We start from the raw sequence: 24,889 nt of genomic DNA, 5'->3' as shown, positions 1-24,889 counted from the left end.
GTCATGGCCCCTTCCTCTCTGTAGCCCCTCAGCCTCTCTGCTCTTTGCCCCAGAGCCATCTGATTTCTTTTGGTTTCTTGAATGCTACCATTGCTTTTTTTTCCATCTGAAGTGTTGTCCCCTCTGTTCACTTAACCACCTTCTCTTTCCCTGACCTCAGCACAGAAGTTGCCTCCTCCAAGAAGCCTTCTCTTGACTTCCCAAACTGAATTTGGTGCTCTCCCTCAGCTTTCACAGACTTGTTTCACCATCTATTTGCCATCAGGTTGTACATTCCATGAAGGCAATCCCTACGGAAATCACTTTGTGGTTAAGAGGGCGCCTCTGGTGTCAGGAATGATAGGCTAACATTCTACAGGCGATAATTACTAGCTACATGGCCTTGGGAAAATTACTAAGCCTCTCTGTCCCTCAGTTTCCTCATCCATAGAATGGGACTGCTGAGAGCATTTATCTTATAGGGACATCAGGAGGATTCAATTGGTTATTTCAGGGAGAGACCTTAGCAGATTGTCTGGCATCAAAACCTCAAGTATTCAGCTGCTGTCAACATTATCATTATAGACTTTGTGATAGAGATTGCAAGGTGCCTGAGACCCTCGGTTAAATGCCTGACTACATGATTGCTTTTATTGCGGTTGTGCGCTGGTGGTTCATTTGTCCTCAGCTCTGCACTCTGGTTGTTGAGGGAGATCATTCACACAGCCAGGGCTAGGAACTGGTGAGGCAGTTGAGGGGCTCAGTCTGGAAACCCAGAAAGTAGCTGCTTCCCCCAAATTAGGGGTGCTAAAGGGCAGAAGAAGGACGTCCCATGATAAAGCCCTGCCCAGATGCAGGAGCGAGGGGTCCGGGCGCTGTGCTAGATGTGGTCAGGGCTAGGAGCTCTTGAAACAGCCAGGTGGAGCCTAGGCCCTGGGGGTGGAAAGAGGGAAACTGAAAGTGGGCACCCAGAAGCCCGGGAGGCAGGAATTAGCCTTAGAGCAGTAGGTTCCCCTCCCAGCCCTGGGTCTGAGGTCTGGGTGAGCTCAGTCACAAGCTTAGGTGGTCCTGGGCAGGCTGCTGCAGCTGAAGGCAGAAGGAGCCCAGATTCTGGGGTGGAGCTGAGCCTGCATGGGAGGTCAGGGGGCTTGGCTTTGGGGCACAAGTAGCCTCAGAGGTACAGAGTCTGGCAGTCAGCATGGAAAGGCACAAGCAACGTGTCCAAGGAAACTGTTTATTGCTCTCAGGAGACCCAGGACCCTCCAGAGTGAAGAGTCCATAGGGCCCCTATGCATGTGGGAGCTACACAGGCAGTTGCTGTCACCTTCCAAGGATGAGCAGACAGGGCCAGACATACCCTGGCCACTCGGTGCACAGGGGTCAGGCTGTACCCAGAGACCCAAGCATCCAGCTTCCATTCCAAGCTCCTTACTGAGAGCCCCACTGCTTGATGGCAAGCTCTAGGCTTGCTTGGGATTGGTGACTTTGCTCATGAAGAAGATGTTCTGGGTGTCCATAGGGACGATGATCATCAGGAAGGGCCTGTTGAAACGCACAGTGATTGTTGGGTCCACCAATGCAGAAAGGAGGGTGATTTTGACTCCTGTGGCAGCAGATGCTTCTGTGCCCTCCTCAGACACATCAAGCACAGCCTTGTGGACCACCTGTGGGGAGAGCAGAACATTACTCACAGGGAGACACAGATGGGCAGGAAGTCAGCAACCTGCCTGTGTGTCGCTAAGGGGACTAATGTGCATTGAGCACCTAGCACTGGCCTGTCTTTGCACTGTTGAATGTTTGCTCCTCTCAACTCCCCTGCCAACTAGTTTCGCACAGTACTGATGCCTAGATATGCAAATGGAGACCCAGATGCTGTGTGTGATTTGCCCAGAGCCATCGAGGTAAAGGATGGAGCAACTCATATGCATCCCTTTCTGTCCGAGTTGAGAGTCTGTTGCCCCCAAAACAGCCACTACTGTTGGGAGGAAGAGCAAGAGCAATGTAAAGTATTTTTCTTCCAAGCAACATCCTGGCAGCTCTTGACCACAAGAAGCTGCTGCAGAAACCTCCTCGGCCAGGTCAGCATGGCTTTCAGCATCTCTCCTGCTCTAGCTTAAACATCTTTGGGGTTTTTAAGTACTTTTCATGGCCTTGAATTCCTGAATCATATGGGTCTGCTCCTCTACACACACTGTTCTGTTACTTTGCTGTTTGAAAGGTGGAGTACAGCCCTCAACCCAGTGCTGTGTGAGCACAGAGGGCAGACAAGAGCAAAGGGCTGCACGGCCACCCTGCCTTGGCACCTCTGCTTTGAGTAACACAGACTGAGTATCCCAAGTCATCTTCTCTCATACTCTGAGCTTATTTTCATCACAATTGCTAGACAGTCATTGTTATTACCTATTGGCATTATCTGCCCAGACAATCCCAAGAGGCGTCTGGCCCTCTGGACAGTGGTTGGGGCAGCGGCTGCAACCTCAGGTGAGTGTTGAAGCAGCTCCCTCGCCCTTGGTGGTTTCTTGTGGCTTCCACAGTAAGTATCCAGGCACTGGATACTGGCCAAGAACTATCACTACCATTTTACACATGAAAAGCTGGGGGTGGAGGACTTCAATTATTTGCCTCCATGGGTAGTAAATGGTGTAGTGTGGAATGGTGTCCATGGCTTTCTGATTCCAAGCCTGGGTGACATTTTGTTGTAGAGAACCAGCCCCTAACACAGCAACAGGAGCTGGGCTATCACTTAGCTCTTCTTGGCTTGGGGGTGTCCCAAGCAGGGTGAGTGTATAATGAGAAATGCACTTGCATTAACCCAAGTTCAAGAATACCCAAAAGTCCATTTGGCCTTCACCATTCAAGTTCGGATTCAAAGGATGAATTGACCCAAGTCTAAAGACTCACCTGAGAGACTGCTAGGTTCCTGGCCCCTGTGATCCCTGACAAGTCAGCCTTGCTGGTGAAGACTTCCTCAATGCCCAGCTGGAGAAGTATGTCTTCCAGGTTATAGTCCCCCGAGATGGAAAACTTTGGCAGGTAGAGCTCACCTATATGTCTAGAAAATGAGAAAAAATAAAAAGTATCTGAACCTCTCTGCTGATCAGTGCCTACCTGCCTCCCATCTTGCAGCATGGTCTTCCCTGGTTTCCTCTACAGTCACCCCCTTCTGACTAGAAATAAATAATCTGTTCCTCAATTTCTTAACTCCTGTCTTTACTCTTCTTGTTCACTAATTATTCATTCAGATCTGCAAGTGTGAAAGGCTCCAGGCAGCGCACCAAGTCTGGAGTTGTGGCCCTGCTCGAGCCTGGTGCTGCCCTTTCCCTGCAGTTTGCAATGCGGTCGAAGCACCTTCACACCAGCAGGGACTCCTGATTGTGTTGAGAGTCCTGGACCAGGTCAGCTGCACTGGCTGCATGGCAGTTTGCTTCACGGGAGCACCAGGAAGGCTTCCTGTAGGAGGTGGCATTGAGGCTGAGTCCCAAAGGTGGGAAGGGAGCTAGCTAGGTGAAGAGGTGGGCAGGAGGCAGGTGGAAGAACCTGGAAGGAGGTGGGAGCAGGAGGAGTTGCTCCACAGGGTGGTGGGTGACCTCACTGTCTCAGGGAGCGGGGTAGTGAGGGATGAGGTGGGCCAGGAGCCAGAGGCAGGTCAAAAAGGGCCTCGGGGCCTCTGAGGAGTCTGATTGTATTGGAAGAGCTTTGGGGATCCTGAAACAATCAACTGGAGGTTCCCATCTTGCCTTGCCAGTGGGCACTGTCCCTCAAGCCAGGTGTGGACTGGCATAGAGCAGGCAGCAAGCTGTTAGAGGCCCAAGTCACACCTCCCATCTGTGAGCTCCCCCTCCCTTAGCTTATAGCCCTCTTAAGACGCCTGTCACTGTCTGCCTGGTCTTGCAATCATACAGGAGGCTTTGTCTTCCATTAGACTCTGAGTCCCATGAAGGAGGAAGGTGTCCTATTTCTATTTTTATTCATTCATTCATATGCTTGTCCCTTCGTTCCATCCTTCATGCAGCCAATATCTATTGAGCATTCTCTGTGGGCCAGGAGTGTGTGGACCACAGCATTTTGTAAATCTAAGCATTTGGTAAATCTAAAGTGTTTGGAGAATTCTTGCCATTCAGAACTATTTGCTGAGCCCTGCTCCCTGGTGGCTATTTGGTGCTAAAGGAGGAAGGAGTCTGGAAGTAAATGGATGGGTTGGGTAGGACTCCCGTGTTCTGGGGTCTCCTGGGGTCTAGAGTGAGGAGGGGCTAAGGGTCAGGCAATCCCGAGAGGTTTCCAGCCTTCTGGACAGTGGTTGGGGCAGGGGCTGCAGCCTCAGTTTGTGTTGAAGCAGCTTCCTCGCGCTTGGTGGTTTATTACGGCTTCCACATACAACATCTCACTGGATTCTCATAATCACCTAGTGAAAACAGGGGTGGTGGGGAAAGGACACTTCTCTCTATTCAGGAGATAGCTGAGCTCCAGAGAAGAGCAATGACCTGCTCCAGGTCACACCAGCCACCACGGTCTGAACCCAAGGCTGGTGCTCCTCCCTCCCTACCCCGCACAGTTGCCCACATGCACTCCCTAGGCCCACTGCAGGGTCTAGGCCTGGAACTACTGCGCCACCTCACTGTGTCCCCATGAAATCGGTCAGCTCAATTCCATGTGCCCAGCCTGTTCTTCTACCTTCAGATTTATCTGGAATGTAACCACTTCTCACATGCATGGCTCCCTCCTGGGTCCCAGCCACAGTGGGTTCCCACCTCGTGTCTGTGCCTGGTTCCTGCAGGTGTCAACGACTCCACACCTGTTCTATAGTTATTCTCCTCTTAGCAGCCAGGATTAGTATTTTAAAACAACACTCGGATCGTCGCACTCCTCCAAACCTCCTGATGGCTCTCCATTTCACAGAGAGGAGGAAGGACAAGGTTTTCTAGGGGTCTACGTGGCCCTACATAAGCTGCTCCACCCCTTTGGGGATTCCTGACCTCTCTCAACTCTCTTCTCACTCGCTTTGCTCCAGCCACTCTGGCCTCGCTCTTCCTTGAACGTATCAAGTTCACTTCCACCTCAGAGGCTTTGCACTGACTGTTCCCTCTGCCAGGAATGCTTTTCCTTGATATACCAACACAACTCCACCCCTCCCCTCTGTTACATGGATGCTCAGACATCACCTAATGGCCACTCTATTTAAAATCACAAGCTAACACAAGTTCCAGTTTTCCTGATCCTTTCATCCTCCTCTACTCAGTTTCTATCCCCCTACTCAATTTCTCGCCTTCTAACATATCACGTAACTTATTTGTTATATTTATTTATTGCCTCTCTCCTCTCCTATCACAAAGTAAGTTCCAAGAGGGCAGGGAATCTTGTGTTTTATTTACTGATTTACTCTCAGGGTGCAAATTAGTGTCTGACACATAGTAGGTGCTCAGTTAATCATGCAGCAAATGCTGAGCAAATGAATAAATATAGTGGTTCACCAGTGCAGAGCTGATTCTCAGTGTCCATCTCACCACAGCCCTCAACTGATCACAATTCCTTCTGTTTCTCTCTCCCTTCAAGAGACTGAGACCAGGAGAGACCATGCATGAGTGTTTGGGACTGTGCAAAAGATTTCTCATGACTTAGAACATACTGGAGTCAGAGGAAGCCTCAGCCCCTTGTCCTGTCTGATGTCATCATCTTAAAGAAGAAGAAGAAAAAAAAATCAAGCCCAAAGCCACCCAGGCAGCACAGGGCAAAGTAAGTGTAAATTCCACCTGCCCCTGTACGAGTTCTCCCACCACTATGCCCTTGTCCCTGGACATTGGTGAGACCTTGACTTGGTGAGATGTGGGGTCTTTGGGGGCCAGGAAGAATCACCTGAACTCCAGTGAGTCTTTCCACCGCTTCAGGGTCTCTGGGAGCAGCATGGCTTCCACTTCCTCCATCTTGTCTTGATCAGGGAGGATGAAGAGTGCACTAGCATTGCCTGTGTACTTCAGCTCCACTACGGTGCAGGACAGCTCCTCGTCCCGGAAGTAAGGTGTAGTCACATGCTGCAAACTCATCATGGGCACCTTTACCCACCTTCTCTTGCTCCAGTAGAACCTTGACTCATGAGTATCATGGGGGTCAAAGGGCATCTTCCATTTGGCTGAAGGTGGAGCAAGCAGTTGAGAGATGTATGAGTGCAAGGGTCACCCTGCCTTGACTCTGCTTCCCTAGCAGTGGAAGTGCCCAGAGTCCCTCACAGAAGTGACCCTGCTTTGGTTTAGAGAAGTAGTTTGGCAATAGTAAAAGTTATTGGGGGTGAGGGAGAGCCCAGCAGGCTTGGATTGGGAAAAGAGCCATGAAAGAAAGACCTAGTTTCTTGTGCTAAATGAGAAATCAATAGGAATCTGGGAATAAGAAGTGCAAGAGACAGAGAGAGAGAGAGAGAGAGAAGGTTTAGGGAAAGTGAGGGAAAGAGGCATGACAACACTTGGGAGGCTGGTGCTTGAGGAGAAATGGGACAGTTTTTGTTCCTTAAAAGGAAAAATGTTTCGTTAGCAATTGTTACTCACTGGCATTACAGGGATGTGAACATATAACAGTGGTTTGTGGGAGGGCTTTGGGCGGAAACAGGAGGAAAGAGACTGGGTTCTGTATGTGAGTTGATGAGGGCAGACAGAAGAGATGCCGATCAGTGTGAATGAGGGGAGGAACAGGGAGAATCTTAGTGGAAGATAGAACTCAGAGCCAGGAGAGACCATGGGAATAAAAGCCTAGGGACACTTGTGACATCTTAGGGGGTGGGGGTTTTGGACATCACAAAAGCCATGAGCTGGCTATGGTCCTCAGCTCATATGTAGCTCATGTCCACCTCTACAGACCATGAATATCCAGCTAAGACTTGCCCTGGATTTGGTGTCTGTCTGGCCGAGAATTCAATTGTGGGTATTCTGACTCTGAGGCTGCCTAGGTTTTCAGTGTTGCAAAGGTAAAATTCCATGAAACTGCCTCTGGCACCTCTAGCTATCACAAACATGAAATGCAGTCTGACTCCTAGCTAGACTGACATAATTCCTCTCACTAAAGGCCTATTTACCACAGTAAAGAGAAAGAGAAAATCTTGAAAGAGGTAGAGGTAGGGGCAGAGGGAGGAAAACTCCACCTTATGTAAAAAGGAATAAGGATGAAAATGACAGCAGACTTCTCATCAGAAACTATGCAAGCAAGGGAAGAATGGAGTAAAATATTTAAAATGTTGAAAATTCCATGAAACTCGTTCTTTGGGAATTACGACATAGGCCCATGATTTGCATGAATTTAGTTGGGTACAATTATTTTCCTCCTTTAGAACAGGGGTCAGGAAACTAGAGCCTGTAAGCCAATACAGCCTCGGCTTATTTCTGTGTGTACCTAAAGCTAAGAATGGTGCTTATATTTTTCAAAGGTTGTGAAAAAAATGAAGAGGAAAGAGAAGATGAAGAAGAAGCAGAGGAGGAAGATGAAAAGAAGAATCTGCAAAAGGGACCTCATGTGGACCACACAGCCCAATACTTACTACTAGGTCCTTTACAGAAAAAAATTGTCAATTCTTTCTCTAGGTTGTGGGCTCCACAATCTGTCACCTCCATTCTTGGTTTTGGGAGGTGCTTAGTAAAAGCTGATAAAGTCACAAATGGCTTTACATTAAGGGCTAAAATGAGGCAGAAAAAGGAATTTTCAAATGGGCCCAGGCCAATTTTGAATGTTTAATTATTTGCTTTTCTGGACTTCATGTCTCCTACCTAACAAATGGCAACACCACCATCCACCTTTCAGAGCTGCTGCAAGGATTAAATAAGATATTGCATGTGTATGGCTGGTGAGAGTAGGTGCTCAATAAATGGGAGCTTCTTCCCTTTCTTTCTTTATTTTGGTTTTCCTTTCCATAATTGTAATGAGAGCCAGCTTCTTGGTGGCCTTACATTCTCTTGTGCCCTCATCTTCCTTCTTGACACTTCCCCACCTTTGGACTTTTAGGACCAAAATAACAGTCCATCTTTCCTTCCCCCTCCCCAAAGACCATCTCAGCTTCTCTGGTCCCTGCAACCTCCCAACATGGAATGACTGGGGACAAATCTAATTGTAAAGACCCCTCGGAGCAAGGACCCATCTCAGGGTAGGAGATATTTCAGTTGAACAGGTGTCCCCGTCATGAACTGCAGCAGCCATTCAGGTGCTTCTGTGGCCGCCATGTGAGGGCAGTACCATGGAGCACCTTCTCATATTACCCAGGGCACCGAGTTCCTCTGGGGCCTTTCAGCTGGCCAGATCTCCAGCATGGGTCCCTGCCAGGAAGACGGGTGCTATGGGGACCCCGACTGCTGCCTTGTATGCCAGTATGGGGAGAGGGATAGGTTTGCTGGATGAAATCACCATCCAGGCTCTACAAGCCTTTAAATCTTCTCACATCTGGCCCCATCTCCCCCCATTTCTGTCTGCCAGTCACCAAGTTTTCTGATTCTGCCTCCTTAACATCTTCTGACATCCTCAACTATTCAACTGAGGGCCCGAATGTCTGGTTAGACTAGTGTCTTTAGTATCCGATCTCTGCTTGACTCGACTTATCTCTTCTGTAATGGCCTTCCCTTCTTTTTCTATCTGGATTTAAGAGAAAAGAAGAAAACAGTTTTCTAGTGGAAACCTTCCTTTCTTGAATTCCCATCTTCTGCCCCGGTTGGATGCCCCCTCTCTCTTACTTTCAGCTGAATACATAGTTCTAGCATCATTGGGTGAGTCAATCCTCGCATGCTCGCGGGTCCAGCGGGTGCAGTGGAAGAGGAAGAGCAGAAAGGGAGGGAACAAGTGCTCCAGGGTTCTGAGCTGGGACTGTCTCAGCCTGAAGCTCATGCATGCTCAGCCCCCTCCACCTTCTACAGGGCGGCTCCAGCAGTGACCAAGCCTCATCACATACACTGTATGTAAACCAGGCTGAGACAGGGAGCCAAACTGGCACCTGGAGAGTGACTAGAGGTCAACAGAGGAAAGGGAGGGGCCCTGCAGGTCTCCACTCCAGGAGGACCAGAGCACTGAACAATGAGGGGAGTGGGAGCTTCCAGGGAAGGTTGGAGACATGGGGCCAGCTCTACTGCCCACCTGTTTACCACCTGCCTGTTTCCCATTGGTAGAAGCAGGTGGGGAGGGAAAGCTGGGCTGGCTACTGTGTCCTGGAGGGGAGAGTCCTAGCACAGGGCTGGGTGGTAGGAGGGGAGAACACAGGAAACTCAAAGAACAAATGTCATGTGAGGCATGGAGTAGTCTTAGAGGGAGATCTGGATCCACGCATTCATTTACAGATGAAAACCCAGGCCCGGGAGATGAAGTGGCTTGCCCAGGAATCAACCAACAGCCCCCGAGCAGGACTCTGCCTCCAAGCAGCTCATGTCTCCTAAGCACCTTTCCACCCTCTGGCTCAGTGATCACTCTTTGGGTCCCTATCTCTTTTTTTTTTTTGTCCCCATCTGGACTGCGGGATCCAGGAGACAGAAGCTACCTGCTTGCACTCCGCCCCTTCGGAGCGTGCAGGTTGAGATTTGCATGCGTTGAGTTTCTATCAGTGGGATTGGGCTCTGGACCAGTTAGAATCTGGCAAAGGGCCATGTCTTGGACACCGCCCATCCTTGAGGCTCTTCCCCAGATGGGAACAATGCCATTTCTGCCCTCATTTGTTATGTGTCAATGACACATTTTTAAAAATAGTTAAAGATGATAGCAGAGCAGAATCGTAGAATCTTGGAAGTGGCCAGGCTCCTTGAGGATTATCTTCCCCTGTGAAGCTGGCCCTAGCCCCACCTGGCTGCCTCCAGACACCAAGACCCCTGGCTGGACCATCTCCTCCCGCATGTGCAGGGTGGAAGCCCCAGGTGCATCCAGAGAGAGGGGCTTCCTGGCCCAGTCTAGCGGCGACCCTCCAAGGAGGGAGCTGTAGCTCCTGCATGCCCTGGAGCGATTTGAAAGGAGAGCTCCTTCTTTCTGTTTGCCGGACAAGTATAAATCAGAGTGAAAAGCACCACACTGACTCAGACCAAGGGCTGATGGGCCCCACTGAGTTATGTCTTGGAAGGACAAACCGTAATTTGGAAAAACCCCACAGGAGACGGCGATGCCTATGGGCAGGGCGGGGCCTTGATGCCCATGCTGCCCCCACACCGTGGGCACTCTCCTCTACAGTAGTTTGCCTAATAACACTGTTGTTGAGTCAGGACAGAAATAGTCCTGAGGCTCGAAACTAAACATCCACCTCTTCTGAACCCCAAGCCAGGCACTCACCTTTAAAGAAAATGTAATTCACCAGGACCATCACTGTCTGCGAGTCAAGGTCCTTGATCAGATCTGTGATTTTCCCCCTGGTTCTGTTCTTCACGTAGTCGTTGATGAGCTTCTTAGCCACAGCTGAGTCCTGAAAGTCAGTGGCAAAGGCTTCGGAGCCATACAGCCTCTTGGCATCCTCTATGAACCTGTCCAGCAGACTGAGCTGCTCTTCGACGAACATGGCATTTCCCATACTCAGCTGCAGCTTGTCGCTGGACTGGTTGAGGGTGCGCAGGAGGTGCTGGAAGCTCTGGTGAATTTCTGCCTCAGAAGTCTCCGTGAGGTTGAACTTGAGGCCTCTGAGAATCTCCATCAGGGTGGTATTATGGGCCCCCAGAGACAGGAAGGCCAAGGCAGTGGAGATGCTCAGCGGGGAGAAGATGACATTCTTACCAGGGGCCTTCAGAACCAACTGCTTGTACAGGCTGAAAGCGAAGTCCACGTTGGCGGAGGTTAATCCGAGGTCCACATGTGTTCCCCGGTCTTGGTCCTCCTGGGTCAGATTCTCCTTGTCAAGTGGGCTGTTAGGGTGGCAGAAGACAGCAGGGCAGAACCCAGCCACCAAGATCCCCAGAGCCAGGAGAGGTAACATTCTCTCCATTTTCAACTCTGCAAAGCAAAGATTCTTTAAGTCTCAGAGGGCCAGATGGAGCCCTGACCACCTCCCACTGCCCCCCGTCTGGCCTGCATCCTGGTCCCTGTTCTGCTGCCTCTTGCTAGCTTTGGAACCTCCCTCAGGTGGGTGCTCTCTGGGGTCCCCGACACACATCACTGTGCTTCCTTTCATCCTTTGAGGTAAGTGCCATAATTGTTGCCATTTTTTTTTTCCAGTGGAAAAACTGGGCACAGAGTGGTGAGGGGGCTTGCCCAAGGCCATACAGCAAACAGGTAAAGGAGTCCAGTGGGCAGCCAGATTTGCCTGGCACCTCGGTCTGGAAGCTGATGGGGGGTCCGAGGTTCAGTCCAATCAGAATGCCTGCTCCTCTCCTGCTTGGTGAGCAGACCTCATCCTAGGGGATTAGAAAGCAGGGGCTCCCTTCCCCTAGTCCCCCAACTGCCACCAAAGTACAACCCAGGGATGAAGGAGCCCTAGACAGAGTCAGAGGCCACAGTGACTCTCCCAGCCTCTAGATGACACGTGGTGTGGCCTTCGCAGGCCTCCACGGTGTGATGCTGGGTCGTAGTGAGAATTGACTGAGAGAGAGAAATGAACGTCCCCGGTACAATGTCTGGAGCCTAGATGGCCCTGACAATGGTCGGCATCAAGACCAGAGAAAGGCAAATGTTCTTTTCTGCCCCTGCCAGGTTGCCACGTGGCATCTGTGTGCACCATAAGCCTGGAAGGGCCTCCTAGTGGGGAGAAGGCAGAGAGGGCTTTGGATTCTCCCAGACTTGGACTAGCATTTTATTTTGGCCATTGATTGCTGTGTAGTGGCAAGCAGGTGACTGAACCTCTCTGAACCTGCTTCCATCTCTGCACAACATGTTAAATGGCTCAGGTGAGATAAATAATGAAGGCACCTGGTTCATACTAGATGTACCGGGAGTCACAACCTCCCATACTACCCCACGCCTGAAACTACAAGCCAGAGAAGAGCCATGAGCTACTACACAAGATACCCTGGAAGGGCTGAGTTCCAAGCCGGTGACTGCAGCAAACAAGATTATTCACCTTCAGCCTCCACCCACTCAGTCCTAGAATTCAGAAGAGAAAAGCAGCGGCTTGGGTGCTGGGGAGAAGAGCAGGGAAGAGAGGGGAGTGGAAGGGAGGGGAGGGGAGAGAGGTGGAGAGAGGAGGAGAAGAAGAAGAAGGCAAGAGAGAGGGGAAGGAGGGGAAGGAGGGGAGGCCAGTGGAAATGCCTTTGGCCAAGCCCAGGGACAGAGGTAGCTTGTTTGCTTCAACTGTTTACTCTCAGGCTGATGCAACCATTTCTCTGGATAAATGTCAGACAATATTTTTCTCCAGAATTATTTCAGGGACAAAGGCTTGTCTTTTCTGTTTGGGCAAGTTGGAGGGCTGGCTGTTTCCCAGCAGTTTGTTTTTTCTGTTGCTGGACAGAGACACAGCCCATCTGTTGACTTGGCCAGGGGTCCTTCTGGGGAAGTGGAGCCCCCGAGGCAGCCCCATGGAGACCCTGAAATCACCGTGAGGCCTGTGGCCTCTGTTTAGAGGGACCCAGTGCAATAATCACATCTGCCACATGTTCTGAGAGCTGCACCCTGCTCCAGGCAAGAGGACAGCACCTCTTCCCTGAGGGCCAGATGCATAGCGGACTCGAACCAGAATCTGTAAGTATCAAGGCAGAAATGATCATAGAGGCCCCAGGACACCTCCGCCCTTTGCAGGTGTGAAAACCCAGACACAGAGGATGCCTCTAAAAAAGGCACGGGGAATCAGCGGCAGCCCAGAGCAGTCCCCTGGCCCCTAACACCTGAGCACACCTCCTCCTGGCCTCGGCTCACCCCTCACACGCTCCAGGCTGCCCCCTAAAACTCTCCTGGAAAAACAGATTCCTCCGCTCCCAGAATGTAAAACATCCTGGGTTACCTGCTTCAGGGAGCTGGATGTAGCTGGTGGATACCAAAGCCGTCTGTCTGGAGTGGTGGATTTTCATGAATGCTGAGGCTTATTTATTCCTGCAGAGAACTCCTCCCCCTGCTTGAGAAATGCCAGGACAACTAAGTGTTCTGTTCTCAGACTGGAAATGACCAGATGATAATTTCTGGTAACACTGGCTTGTTGGACCCACTCAAATAACCTGGTTATGGGAATAGCTCTCATCTCTTCCTTAAAACGTCAAACAAACACACAAAAAATCCTTTGTCATATTAGTTTTTATCTGCTTTTTAAATACTCATTAAAGAACATGGAAGGCCGGGCGCGGTGGCTCAAGCCTGTAATCCCAGCACTTTGGGAGGCCGAGGCGGGTGGATCACGAGGTCAGGAGATCGAGACCCTCCTGGCTAACACGGTGAAACCCCGTCTCTACTAAAAATACAAAAAAACTAGCCGGGCGCGGTGGCGGGCGCCTGTAGTCCCAGCTACCCGGGAGGCTGAGGCGGGAGAATGGCGGGAACCTGGGAGGCGGAGCTTGCAGTGAGCCGAGATCGCGCCACTGCACTCCAGCCTGGGCGACAGAGCGAGACTCCGTCTCAAAAAAAAAAAAAAAAAAGAAAGAAAAAGAAAAAAGAACTTGGAAAAACTCAGCGAATATAAAGAAGGACTTTGGAAAATATCCCCCAGCACTTTGCTACCTGGAGAGGACCCCAACTAACATTTTGGTGTATTTCTTTTTTATTTCTTTTTATTTTTTATTTTTATTTTGAGATGGAGTCTTGCTGTGTCACTCAGGCTGGAGTACAGTGGTGTGATCTCAGCTCACTGTAACCTCTGCCTTCCAGGTTTAAGCAATTCTTCTGTCTCAGCCTCCTGAGTAGCTGGGACTACAGGCACACACCACGACGCCTGGCTAATTTTTGTATTTTTAGTAGAGATGGGGTTTCACCATGTTGGTCAGGCTGGTCTCAAACTCCTGACCTCGTGATCCACCCTCCTCAGCCTCCCAAAGTGCTGGGATTACAGGCATGAGCCACCGCACCCGGCCACTTTTTGGTGTATTTCTAAGGCACTTTTCTTTGGTGTCTGTGTGTGTGTGTGTGTGTGTGTGTGTGTGTGGCTGCGTGTGTGTCTGTCTGTGTGATGTGAATGTCCATATACAAACCTAGATAAATTTTTAAAATACAGGACTCTATTTTTCTGTAGATCAATTGCATTTTGGGCACCCCTTCACCAACTCCAGAGAGTAGGGTACCTAGAGAGAGGCGAGGATGGGAGCTTTCAGGGAGCACAGGTGTTGTGAGGAACCCCTTGTCCTCAGGCTCTCTCTGTGGGGGCGTCTTCAGCCTTGGCCTCTGCCCTGCTGAGCCTCTGCTATTGGTTCACCCGAACAAGTGGTTGTCCCTCCTCCCCGGCCTTCAGGTATCCTTGGGCCTCTCTCTTAGCTAGTCCGGGGTCTTTCTTTGGCTCATCAAAAAAATAAATAAATAAATCTTGGCCGGGAGTGGTGGCTCATGCTGGTAATCCCAGCGGAGACTGAGGTGAGCAGACCACCTGAGGTCAGGAGTCCGTGACCAGCTTGGCCAACATGGCAAAACTCCATCTTTACTGAAAATACCAAAAAAAAAAAAAAAAAAAAAAAAAAATTAGCCAGGCATCATGGCGCATGCATATAATCCCAGCTACTTGGGAGAAAGAAAAAGAAAAAAGAGGCAGGAGAATTTCTTGAACCCAGAAGGCAGAGGTTGCAGTGAGCTGAGATCACGCCACTACACTCCAGCCTGGGTGACACAGCGAGACTGTTTCAAAAAAAAAAAATCCTTCTTCTTGATTCCTCATGGTCACTGTCCCCATCTACGATGGCTGTGACAGGCCTCTCTAGAGGACATGCTTTGGAGGCCACTGGACCAGTGGGGAGGTTCTAGCTCTGGCACCAGCCAACGTGGCTTGAATCTCTGATGTCTGACTCACCAACTGACTCACTTCAAACTAATCATGGGAAATCTCTACAGCTTAATTTCCTGGTGTCTAAGATGCAAAGTAATATTCCCTGACAAAATGGTAATCAACATGAAATGAAATTATATTAAATGTACGCTCTACGAGGACAGCAGTTTTTGTTTGTCTGTTGTGATAGTGCTGTATCTTTAGAGTACTTACATATTTGTTGACTGTAAGGCACTAAGATGACCAATAACTGTCTGGGTCCATCTTCCTTAAATGACTTTCAGGCTCCCAGTTTCAGAATTGGATATGTGTGTGTGTGTGTGTGTGTATGTGTGTGTATCTTTATATATCTCTGTCTATATATATGTGTGTATCTATATATACATATACACACATATATAATATATATATTTTTATATATTATGTATATATTATATATTTTATATATATTATATATGTGTGTGTGTGTGTGTATGTGTGTGTGTATGTGTGTATATATATATATAGAGAGAGAGAGTCTCGCTCTGTCACCCAGGCTGGAGTGTAGTGGTTCAATCACTGCTCATTGCTCACTGAAGACTCTGACTCCTGGACTCAAGATATGCTGCCACCTCAGTCTTCCGAGCAGCTGGGACCACAGGTGCACGGCACTATGTCTGGCCAATTTTTAAGTTTTTATTTTTTGTAGAGGCAGGGTTTCATTGTGTTGCCCAGGCTAGTCTTGAAATCCTGGCCTCCAGGCATCCTCCCACCTCAGCCTCCCAAAGCACTGGAATTATGGGTGTGAACCACTGTACCTGGCCAATACATATGTTTAAGTTACACAGAATCTTAAAGAAATAGTGGCTAAAATGAGACTGAAGTTCATTTCCCTCTCATGCAGGTCCAGTTGGAGGCAGTGGGTTGATAGGGTGGCTCCACATTGTCAGAAACCACATCCTCCTGTCTGGCTGCTCAGCTGCCCCTCCATGTCTGTGTGTCTGGGCTAAGATGGCTTACTGCTATCCACCTTCCAGCCCATAGAAAGGGCCACAGGGAAAGGGAAGGGCACAACCTTTCTTTTGAAAGGAATGCTTTAAACACTGCCTGTTATTTCCACTTGTGTTCCATTGGCCGGAGTTGTGTCCCATGGCCACACCTAGTTACAAAGGAGGTTGTGCAGTGCAGTCAAGATTCTAGGTAGTCACCTCTCAGCTAAAACTTCAGAGTTCCATTACCATGAGAGAGGCAAAGAGAGTGGATATTAGGGATGACTAGTCGTCTTTCCTCAGAGCATTACCTGAGTGTTCTCAAGTTCTCCAGCCTCAGAAGAGCATCATTTTCTTTCTTTCTTTTTTTAAATTATACTTTAAGTTTTGGGGTACATATGCACAATGTGCAGATTTATTATATAGGTATACATGTGCCATGTTGGTTTGCTGCACCCATCAACTTGTCACTTATGTTTGTAATGACGTAATTATATAACATCATTATATTATTTCTCCTAATGCTATCCCTCCGCCAGCCCCTAATCCTCCAATAGGCCCCAGTGTGTGATGTTCCCCTCCCTGTGTCCATATGTTCTCATTGTTCAGCTCCCACTTATGAGTGAGAACATGTGGTGTTTGGTTTTCTGTCCTTGTGATAGTTTGCTGAGAATGATGGTTTCCAGCTTCATCCATGTCCCTGAAAAGGACATGAACTCATCCTTTTTTATGGCTGCATAGTATCACATGGTGTATATGTGCCACATTTTCTTTATCCAGTCTATTATTGATGGACATTTGGCTTGGTTCCAAGTCTTTGCTAGTGTGAATGGTGCCACAATAAACATACGTGTACATATGTCTTTATAGTAGCATGATTTATAATCCTTTGGGTACATACCCAGTAATGGGATTACTGGGTCAAGTTGTATTTCTAGTTCTAGATCCTTGAGGAATCACCACACTGTCTTCCACAATGGTTGAACTAATTTACACTCCCACCAACAGTGTAAAAGCATTTCTATTTATCCACATCCTCGCTGGCATCTGTTGTTTCCTGACTTTTTAATGATCCCCATTCTAACTGCCATGAGATGGTATCTCATTGTGGTTTTGCTTTGCATTTCTCTACGGACCAGTGATGATGAGCATTTTTTCATATGTCTGTTGGCTGCATAGATGTCTTCTTTCGAGAAGTGTCTGTTCATATCCTTGGCCCAATTTTTGATGGGATTGTTTGTTTTTTTCTTGTACATTTGTTTAGGGTCTTTGTAGATTCTGGATATTAGCCCTTTGTCAGATGGATAGATTGCAAAAATTTTCTCCCATTCTGTAGGTTACCTGTTCACTCTGATGATAGTTTATTTTGCTGTGCAGAAGCTCTTTAGTTTAATTAGATCCCATTTATCTATTTTGGCTTTTGTTACCATTGCTTTTGGTGCTTTAGTTATGAAGTCTTTGCCCATGCCTATGTCCTGAATGGTATTGCCTAAGTTTTCTTCTAGGGTTTTTATGGTTTTGGGTCTTACATTTAAGTCTTTAATCCATCTTGAGTTAAGTTTTGTAAAAGATGTAAGGAAGGGATCCAGCTTCAGCTTTCTGCACATGGCTAGCCAGTTTTTCCAGCACCATTTATTAAATAGGGAATCCTTTTCCCATTGGTTGTTTTTGTCAGGTTTGTCAAAGATCAGATGGTTGCAGATGTGTGGTGCTATTTCTGAGGCCTCTGTTCTGTTCCATTGGTCTATATAACTGTTTTGGTACCAGTACCATACTGTTTTGGTTACTGTAGCCTTGTAGTATAGTTTGAAGTCAGGTAGCGTCATGCCTCCAGCTTTGTTCTTTTTCCTTAGGATTGTCTTGGCTATGCAGGCTTTTTTATGGTTCCATATGAAATTTAAAGTAGTTTTTTCCAATTCTGTGAAGAAAGTCATTGGTGGCTTGATGGAGATAGCATTGAATGTATAAACTGCTTTGGGCAGCATGGCCATTTTCACAATATTGATTTTTCTTATTCATGAGCATGGAATGTTCTTCCATTTGTCTATGTCCTCTTTTATTTCATTGAGGAGTGGTTTGTAGTCCTCCTTGAAGAGGTCCTTCGCATCCCTTGTAAGTTGGATTCCTAGGTATTTTATTCTTTTTGTAGCAATTGTCAATGGGAGCTCACTCATGATTTGGCTGTCTGTTTGTCTGTTATTGGTGTATAGGAATGCTTGTGATTTTTGCACATTGATTTTGTATCCTGAGACTTCGCTGAAGTTGCTCATTGGCTTAAGGAGATTTGGGGCTTAGACGATGGGGTTTTCTAAATATACATCATGTCATCTGCAAATAGAGACTTGACTTCCTCTTTTCCTAACTGAATACCCTTTATTTCTTTCTCTTGTCTGATTGCCCTGGCCAGAACTTCCAATACGATGTTGAATAGGAGTGGTGAGAGAGGGCATCCTTGTCTTGTGCCAGTTTTCAAAGGGAAGAGCATCATTTTGCTTATAGCTGAGCTGACTTAGTCTTAACCTCCATCTCGTGAAAGCAGAAAATTTTTGACCTTCTGCAGATCCTGCTGAGGATGCTTTGGAGGACCTGCAGAGGGTAAAGAATTGTTCTGGGTGCTGCTGGTCACCTGGAGCTCCAGGTGGATGCTCCAAGGCCACGTGTACCCCATTCCTGACCTTCTCTCAGCCTCTTTTCTGGACTCTTACAAGTCTTCATTGGTCTGCTTTGCCCCAGGCATTGGTACAGGCCCTTCCTTTGGTTCTGCAAGCAGCATTCATACAAGGATGGCACATGTCATTGTGGAGTCCCATGGCCGGATGAAACCACAGGGCAATTAAGACAGAAAAGTGAAGCAGCACTAAGACCAAAATCTTCCAGGCCCACTGCTCATCCTTTTCGGAAGGGCGTCCTGTGGGTCATCTCCCCACCAGCCCGTGGCTGCAGGATCGCTGGAGCCTGTTTTCCTCCCGAGTTAGCAATCCTTTGAGAATATTCTCTCATCAGAGCCCAGGGCACTCCTACGACTTTTTGGAGCCCCACAAAAGGAAGCAAAGAGGAAATGAGGAGGATACTAGGGTCTGAGGAGATGCTCCCCCCTTTGAGGAAGAGAGCTTTGACATCCTTGCTGTACTGCAAGTGTGATTCAGGGACCAGCAGCTGCAGCAACACAGAGGAGCTGGTTAGAAATGCTAATTCTTGGGGCACAGCCCAGGCATACTAATTTAGAATTTGGATACTAATAATAACCCAAGATGATTTATGTGCACCAGAAAGCCTGAGAAGCACTGCTTCTTAGGCTAAGCAGAAGAGCAACTTCTGTAGGAGGTTTCTGCCTTTAGATTTCCTCTGTCTCCAGCTCCCTGGGTTGCGATCTGCCCTGCCTCTGCATAATGTGGCTTCAAGTCAGGCTCTCCCAGGACACACTGAGGGCCTTGTCCAAGGGCAGAGTTCAGCATCTCCTCCAGAATAAGAACAGGTGCAGTGGATTTTAAAATAGTATGTGGGCCGGGCCCAGTGGCTCATGCCTGTAATTCCAGCACTTTGGTAGGTCAAGGCAGGTGGATCACCTGAGTTCAGGGGTTCAAGACCAGCCTAGCCAACATGGCAAAACCCCATCTCTAATAAAAATACAAAAAAATTAGCCAGGCATGATGGCACATGCCTGTAGTCCCAGCTACTCAGGAGGCTGAGGCAGGAGAATCACTTGAACTCGGGAGGCAGAAGTTGCAGTGGACTGAGATCCTACCACCGTACTCCAGGCTGGGTAACAGAGCAAGACCCCATCTCGACAGGCTGGGCAACAGAGCAAGACTCCATCTCAAAAAAATTAAAATAAATAAATAAAGTATATATTTTTATTTGTCCTATACTTGGACTTTATAGGTTACCACGTACTTTTCTATACATTGTTCATTCATTGATTTTTTTTCCTTTATTCCACAAACATTTACAGAGTGATTTTATGTGCCAGGCATGATCCTAGGCACTGGGCATCCGGCAACAAACAAAACAAATAATGCTCCCACTCTCAGAGTCACACTGTCTCTGCAGTTTTGGGACAGTGGCCTTAATGGAAGGGAGCAGGACCTATGTTCCATGGATCTGCAAACTTTTTTTATAATGGGGCAAATAGTAAGTGCTTTAGACTTTGATGGCCACGTATGGTCTCTGTCTCCTCTTCTCCCCCTACTCTTCTTCCTCTTTCTCCTTTTCTTCCTTCTTCCTCATAATCTTTTAAAAATGTATGAATCTTCGCTTGTGAAATATATAAAAACTGTCTGTTTAGGGACTGGGTTTGGCTGGTGGGTCTAGTTAGCCGACCCCTGGACAATCTCCTTAAGCAGCTATGAAGTGATCAGATACATATGGAGTCCAGAATAGTGAACAAACACCCCTACTCTTTTAGCTCAGGCTCACATTACAGCTTCCAGCCTATGCATTGCCCCTAGAGGTTTGAAATGCAAGTTAATTTCATTGCTTCCATCCCACTTCCCAACTCCATCCTGCCCTACTTGAAACTGCAGGGACCCCCTTCCTGATTGAAATCTTCTCTTTCTTCTCTCTGGGAAGCAGAGTCCCACGCACTGGTTATCAATCTGCGGGGAGGACTCCCAACACGTTCCCAACACTGTGCACTTGCCTCGCTCCTCAGAGAGGACTCTAAACATCTTGCTAATTTCTGCTTAGTTTCCTGGATCTGGGAAGAGGTTTTACACAAAGCCAGTTGCTAGTTTGATGTGACACAATACTATGCAAGCCACGCAAACCGACTTCATTACAGATATAGGCAGCGAGAATCAACAGAAGCCTAGGATCCATGATGACCCAGTTCCCCAGGCTCAGGAAAGCTGCCCCGGCAGATGGAGTCTTGTTTGCATGTGCCTCACTTTGCACCACAGCTAAGGGGCCTCAAAAACACCCTTCCCTGGCTTTTATATCCCAGAAGTCACTTGGATGGCTGAAAAAAGTTTTAGGAGGAATGAAGACAAAGCTCAGGTTGTTCCTGACATTTTCTCCTTGTCTCAGGGCACTGCATTCTTAGCACATTCTACAGTTATCCTAAGAGCTAAGAGTGGGAGGAAGAAGAGTGGGGCTGGCTGAGGCCATCTGGGTATTGCTGTCCTGTACTCTGCATCCCCCATGGGCTCTTGATCCTGCTAAATCCTGCCCTACCTCTCAGTAGGTATGGAAAATTCTGTAGGCAGACCATGTACTGGCTAACGAATATTTTGACATTGCCACTGCTGACTGTCTCCTCTCTTTGTATAACTTCCATCTCTGATGATGTTGAAAAACAATCTCTGTCCCTCTTTTTTTTTTTTTTTTTTGAGACAGGGTCTCACTCTGTAGCCCGAGCTGGAGTGCAGTGGTGCAATCTCACCTCATTTGCAGCTTCAACATCCTGGGCTCAAGTGATCCTCCCACCTCAGCCTCCCAAGTAATTGGGATTACAGGTGCACACTACCGTGCCCAGCTAATTTTTGTAATTTTTTGCAGAGACATGGTTTCACCATGTTGCCCAGGCTGGTCTCAAACACCTGGGCTCAATTGATTCACCCACCTTGGCCTCTCAAAGTGCTGGGACTACAGGCATGGGCCACCTTGCCTGGCCTCTGCTCCTTCTTTTATCCTTAGTTTTCTTACCAAGCTTTGGTCTGCGTCAACCTCCAGGAAGTGGAGTTAGGCAGGAGGAAAAAAGCTTCGTACCTCTAATCATGTGATTTGCCCACGTACCCCCAGCTGTTAAATGCAGCAGCTGTTGGAGCTTTGGAAAACCAATCTGATGCCAAATCCAGACTCTCACCACTATCCCCTGCTCCTTCCTTAAAAATGAAGGAAGGCATTTCCATTCTTGAGCACAGGACAGAAAATGACAATTTCACAGGCTTTAGGGTTGATGCCTTTTTAAGGCTTTGGTTGTCTGTGGATCTGTGTAGGGAAAGATTTTCTTTACTGATTGGGGTCTCCGCTGAATGGGAGCTTTGTCCACACCAGTCACCATCCTCTCCTTTTGACTGTGGATAGGCACGATCCTCTGACTTAAAATGGACCCAGGGAGTCAGCCCATGGTGAGATTGAAAGTTCACTCTGGCTTTTGGGAGGTCAGGCCCAGGGGCTCCAGGGGACTATTTCTTTTCCCTTTTTTTTTTTTTTTTTTAGATGGAGTCTCATTCTGTTGCCCAGGCTGGAGTGCATTGGCGTGATCTCAGTTCACTGCAATCTCTACCTCCCTGGTTCAAGCAATTCTCCTGCTTCAGCCTCCTGAGTAGCTGGGATTACAGGCGACCACCACCACACCTGGCTAATTCTTGTGTTTTTGGTAGAGACGGAGTTTCACCATATTGGCCAGGCTGATCTCAAACTTTTGACCTCAGGTGATCCGCGCACCTCAGCCTCTCAAAGAGCTGGAATTACAGGCTTGAGCCAGCAGGCCTGGCCTCCAGGAGACTATTTCTAAAGGTCAGGGAAGCTGGTGGAATGCAGGAGTGGAGATGGCGGAGGTACTGGATGGCACTGGCCTTTGGGACCTATGTGAGTGTGGCTGTAAGTGCCGGTCTCAAAAGCGAAGAGACAAGATTCACATCCAAGGCGCCTGGGACCCGGGACAAGCAGATGCTCAGTCCGAGGAATAGTGACTCTCGTTGTCTCTAGATTGGAGTCACCTTGGTACACGCAGAGTCTACAGAGTCCATCAGACACTGGAATTCTGCAAGCTTGATCACTGTGATGCTGTTTGTGGTTTTCATGACTGTTGCCTTTGTGGTGCCACAGCTGATTCCTAAATGCTGACTTGGTGCAGTGGGCTAAGGAGCACCCTAGGAAATGTTGTGTCCACACATTGGCTGGGACTGCAGATAGGGAAGAGTGTACTTCTGGGGCATAACCAGAGGGACCAGCAGGAGCCCAAGCACAAGCATGCCCACCTGCATAGGAAGGTGAGGCAGAGAGAAACCAATGCTGGTGCCTTCCAGAGAGGCAGGGGCCATCCAAAGAGTGTCACCCACCAGGGCTTCTTTTGCACCATGGCTTTGCCACACCTACTTGCTGGGTGACTTTAGGGCCATTACTTTACCTCTCTGAACCTCTTTTGTCAACCGTAAGCTCCTTTAAGAATTCTTAGGAGGCTGGGCTCAGTGGCTCATGCCTGTAATCCTAGCACTTTGGGAGGCTGAGGTAGGTGGATCACCTGAGGTCAAGAGTTTGAAACCAGCCTGGCCAACATGGTGAAACCTTGTCTCTACTAAAATTACAAAAATTAGCCCGGTGTGGTGGTGGGTGCCTGTAATCCCAGCTACTCAGGAGGCTGAGGCAGGAGAATTGCTTGAACCCAGGAGGCAGAGATTGGAGTGAGCCTAGATTGCATGATTGCACTCCAGCCTGGGCAACAGAGCAAAAACTCCATCTCAAAAAAAAAAAAAAAAAAAAAGAATTCTTAGGAAGAAGAAATAGATACTGACTGACACCAGCAGACCCAGACCCAGAGAACCCTGAGAAGGCCCCACCTTCTCTGTGGAAGGCCAGAGGACTCTGATCTCTGTTAGAAAAAGATGGAGTCCATAGCCTGTTTTTGCCTGACACCTATGTTGTTCTCTGGCTGGGTTTGTGCTGCCTGGTTTGGTGGCTGCTGGAGGAGATACTGGCTGTAGATTTGAAGCAGGAGTTGCAAATTTCCTTCAGCACAACCAGGCCTTTGGTGGTGTCCCTGTGTGGATAAGAGGTGCCTGCAGAGGGTTTGGCAAGAGCAGGGAGAACTCCTGACTCTGTTTTGAGTGCTGCTGAGTCATCCCTTCCTCCCCGGTGTTGAGTGGTATTGAGTCTGTTCTCCCTCCGGGAGGGAGTGGCTGCTATAGCTTGCCATCCCTGGCTTCCATTTCGGAACTGCTGCACGCTGCATGCTTCATCTCAGATTTCTGGCAAACCAGCCCAGCCCCCATCCCTTACTGCCTAGACAACCTCACACATATCCTAATTGCTCTGAGGCTCGGTGCCTTTCCTGTGTGTGAAATGAGACAGAAATATCCTTCTCACTCTGTCGTTCATTTATTCCTTCAGCTAGTCCATCCATTTTTAAAAATATTAATAATCTACCATTAGGGCAATTACTCTGCTGGATTCTGAGGTTCTAATGCTCTGGTCATTTTACAAATGTGTCCACAAATGTCTGATACCACTTCCTTGAAGAGATAGAGCTTTATTACCTCCCCTTGCATTGGACTGGACTTAGTGACTTCCTTCTAAGGCGGAAGGGGTGGGGTATCATTTCTGAGACTGGGTTATAAAAAGACTGCTGCTTCTGCTGTGGGTTCTCTCTCTCTGTCTCTCACTCTGTCTGTCTTTCTCTTTTCCCCTCTCTTTTGTGCTTTCTCTCTTTTGTCTCTCTCTTGGTCCTGGACATTAAACAACCATCTGTGTCTCTGTCTCTCTGTCTCTATCTCTCTCTCTGCCTTTCTCTTTTTTTCTGTCTCTCTTTTGTGCTTTCTCTCTATGCCCTCTCTCTTGGTCCTGGACACTAAACAAATAAACCTCTCTCTCTCTCTCTTTCTCTCTCTCTCTCTCTCTCTAAGTCACATTTGAGCAGCCCTGTGAGTAGCCCACATGGCGAGGAACTGAGACCTTCTACCAACAGCCTCATGAGTGAGCCTTCTGGGATTGCCCTGGCCAACAGCTTGACAGCAAGCTCAAGAGAGACTTCGAGCTGGAACCACCCAGCTTAGCTCCTCCTGGATTCCTGACTCTCAGGAACTCCGTGAGATAATCATGGGCGATTGGCTCTGCAGCAGTGGATGACTAACACATTCTACAGCTCCCGTCCTCTTGACTCTCAGGAATCATGGGAAGCGGGTAAGGAGGGAAATTTGAGGGTGACGTAAGAAAACCGGTCAATCTCATAATACAATCTGTGCCACATGGCTGATGCCTTACTACCTTCCTCCACCTTCCTTGTACTTAAGTAGATCTGCCTCTTCTTCCCTCATCCCCGGAGGCCCCGTGACATAGATGATGGTCATCATAGCTGCTCTGTTCTTTATGCTTAAGAGCCCATGGAATCCACATGAACACCCACTGAGGTGGGTCCCATCACTCCCTCAACTTTAGATATGAGGAAACAGAAGTGCAGAGAGGTGAAGCT

At 48.3% G+C, this 24,889-nt stretch overlaps 1 protein-coding gene across 1 annotated transcript; it reads right to left on the bottom strand.

Moving 5' to 3' along the window:
* Window positions 1–1,196: 1,196 nt before the first annotated feature.
* On the bottom strand, window positions 1,197–12,941 carry SERPINA3 (serpin family A member 3). The gene is made up of 5 exons (XM_030931730.1): window positions 12,836–12,941; window positions 10,246–10,896; window positions 5,830–6,103; window positions 2,881–3,031; window positions 1,197–1,643 (listed from the first exon to the last, which is right to left on the bottom strand). The coding sequence occupies exons 1-5, from the start codon at window positions 12,900–12,902 to the stop codon at window positions 1,440–1,442; spliced, it is 1,347 nt and encodes a 448-aa protein (XP_030787590.1). The 5' UTR covers window positions 12,903–12,941; the 3' UTR covers window positions 1,197–1,439.
* Between the last annotated feature and the right edge of the window lie 11,948 nt (window positions 12,942–24,889).

Source organism: Rhinopithecus roxellana, chromosome 5 (genome assembly GCF_007565055.1).
Source record: "Rhinopithecus roxellana isolate Shanxi Qingling chromosome 5, ASM756505v1, whole genome shotgun sequence".
Taxonomy (NCBI): Eukaryota; Metazoa; Chordata; class Mammalia; order Primates; family Cercopithecidae; genus Rhinopithecus; species Rhinopithecus roxellana.
Note: the sequence above shows the minus strand (reverse complement) of the source record. Positions and strands in the feature narration are given on the sequence as shown.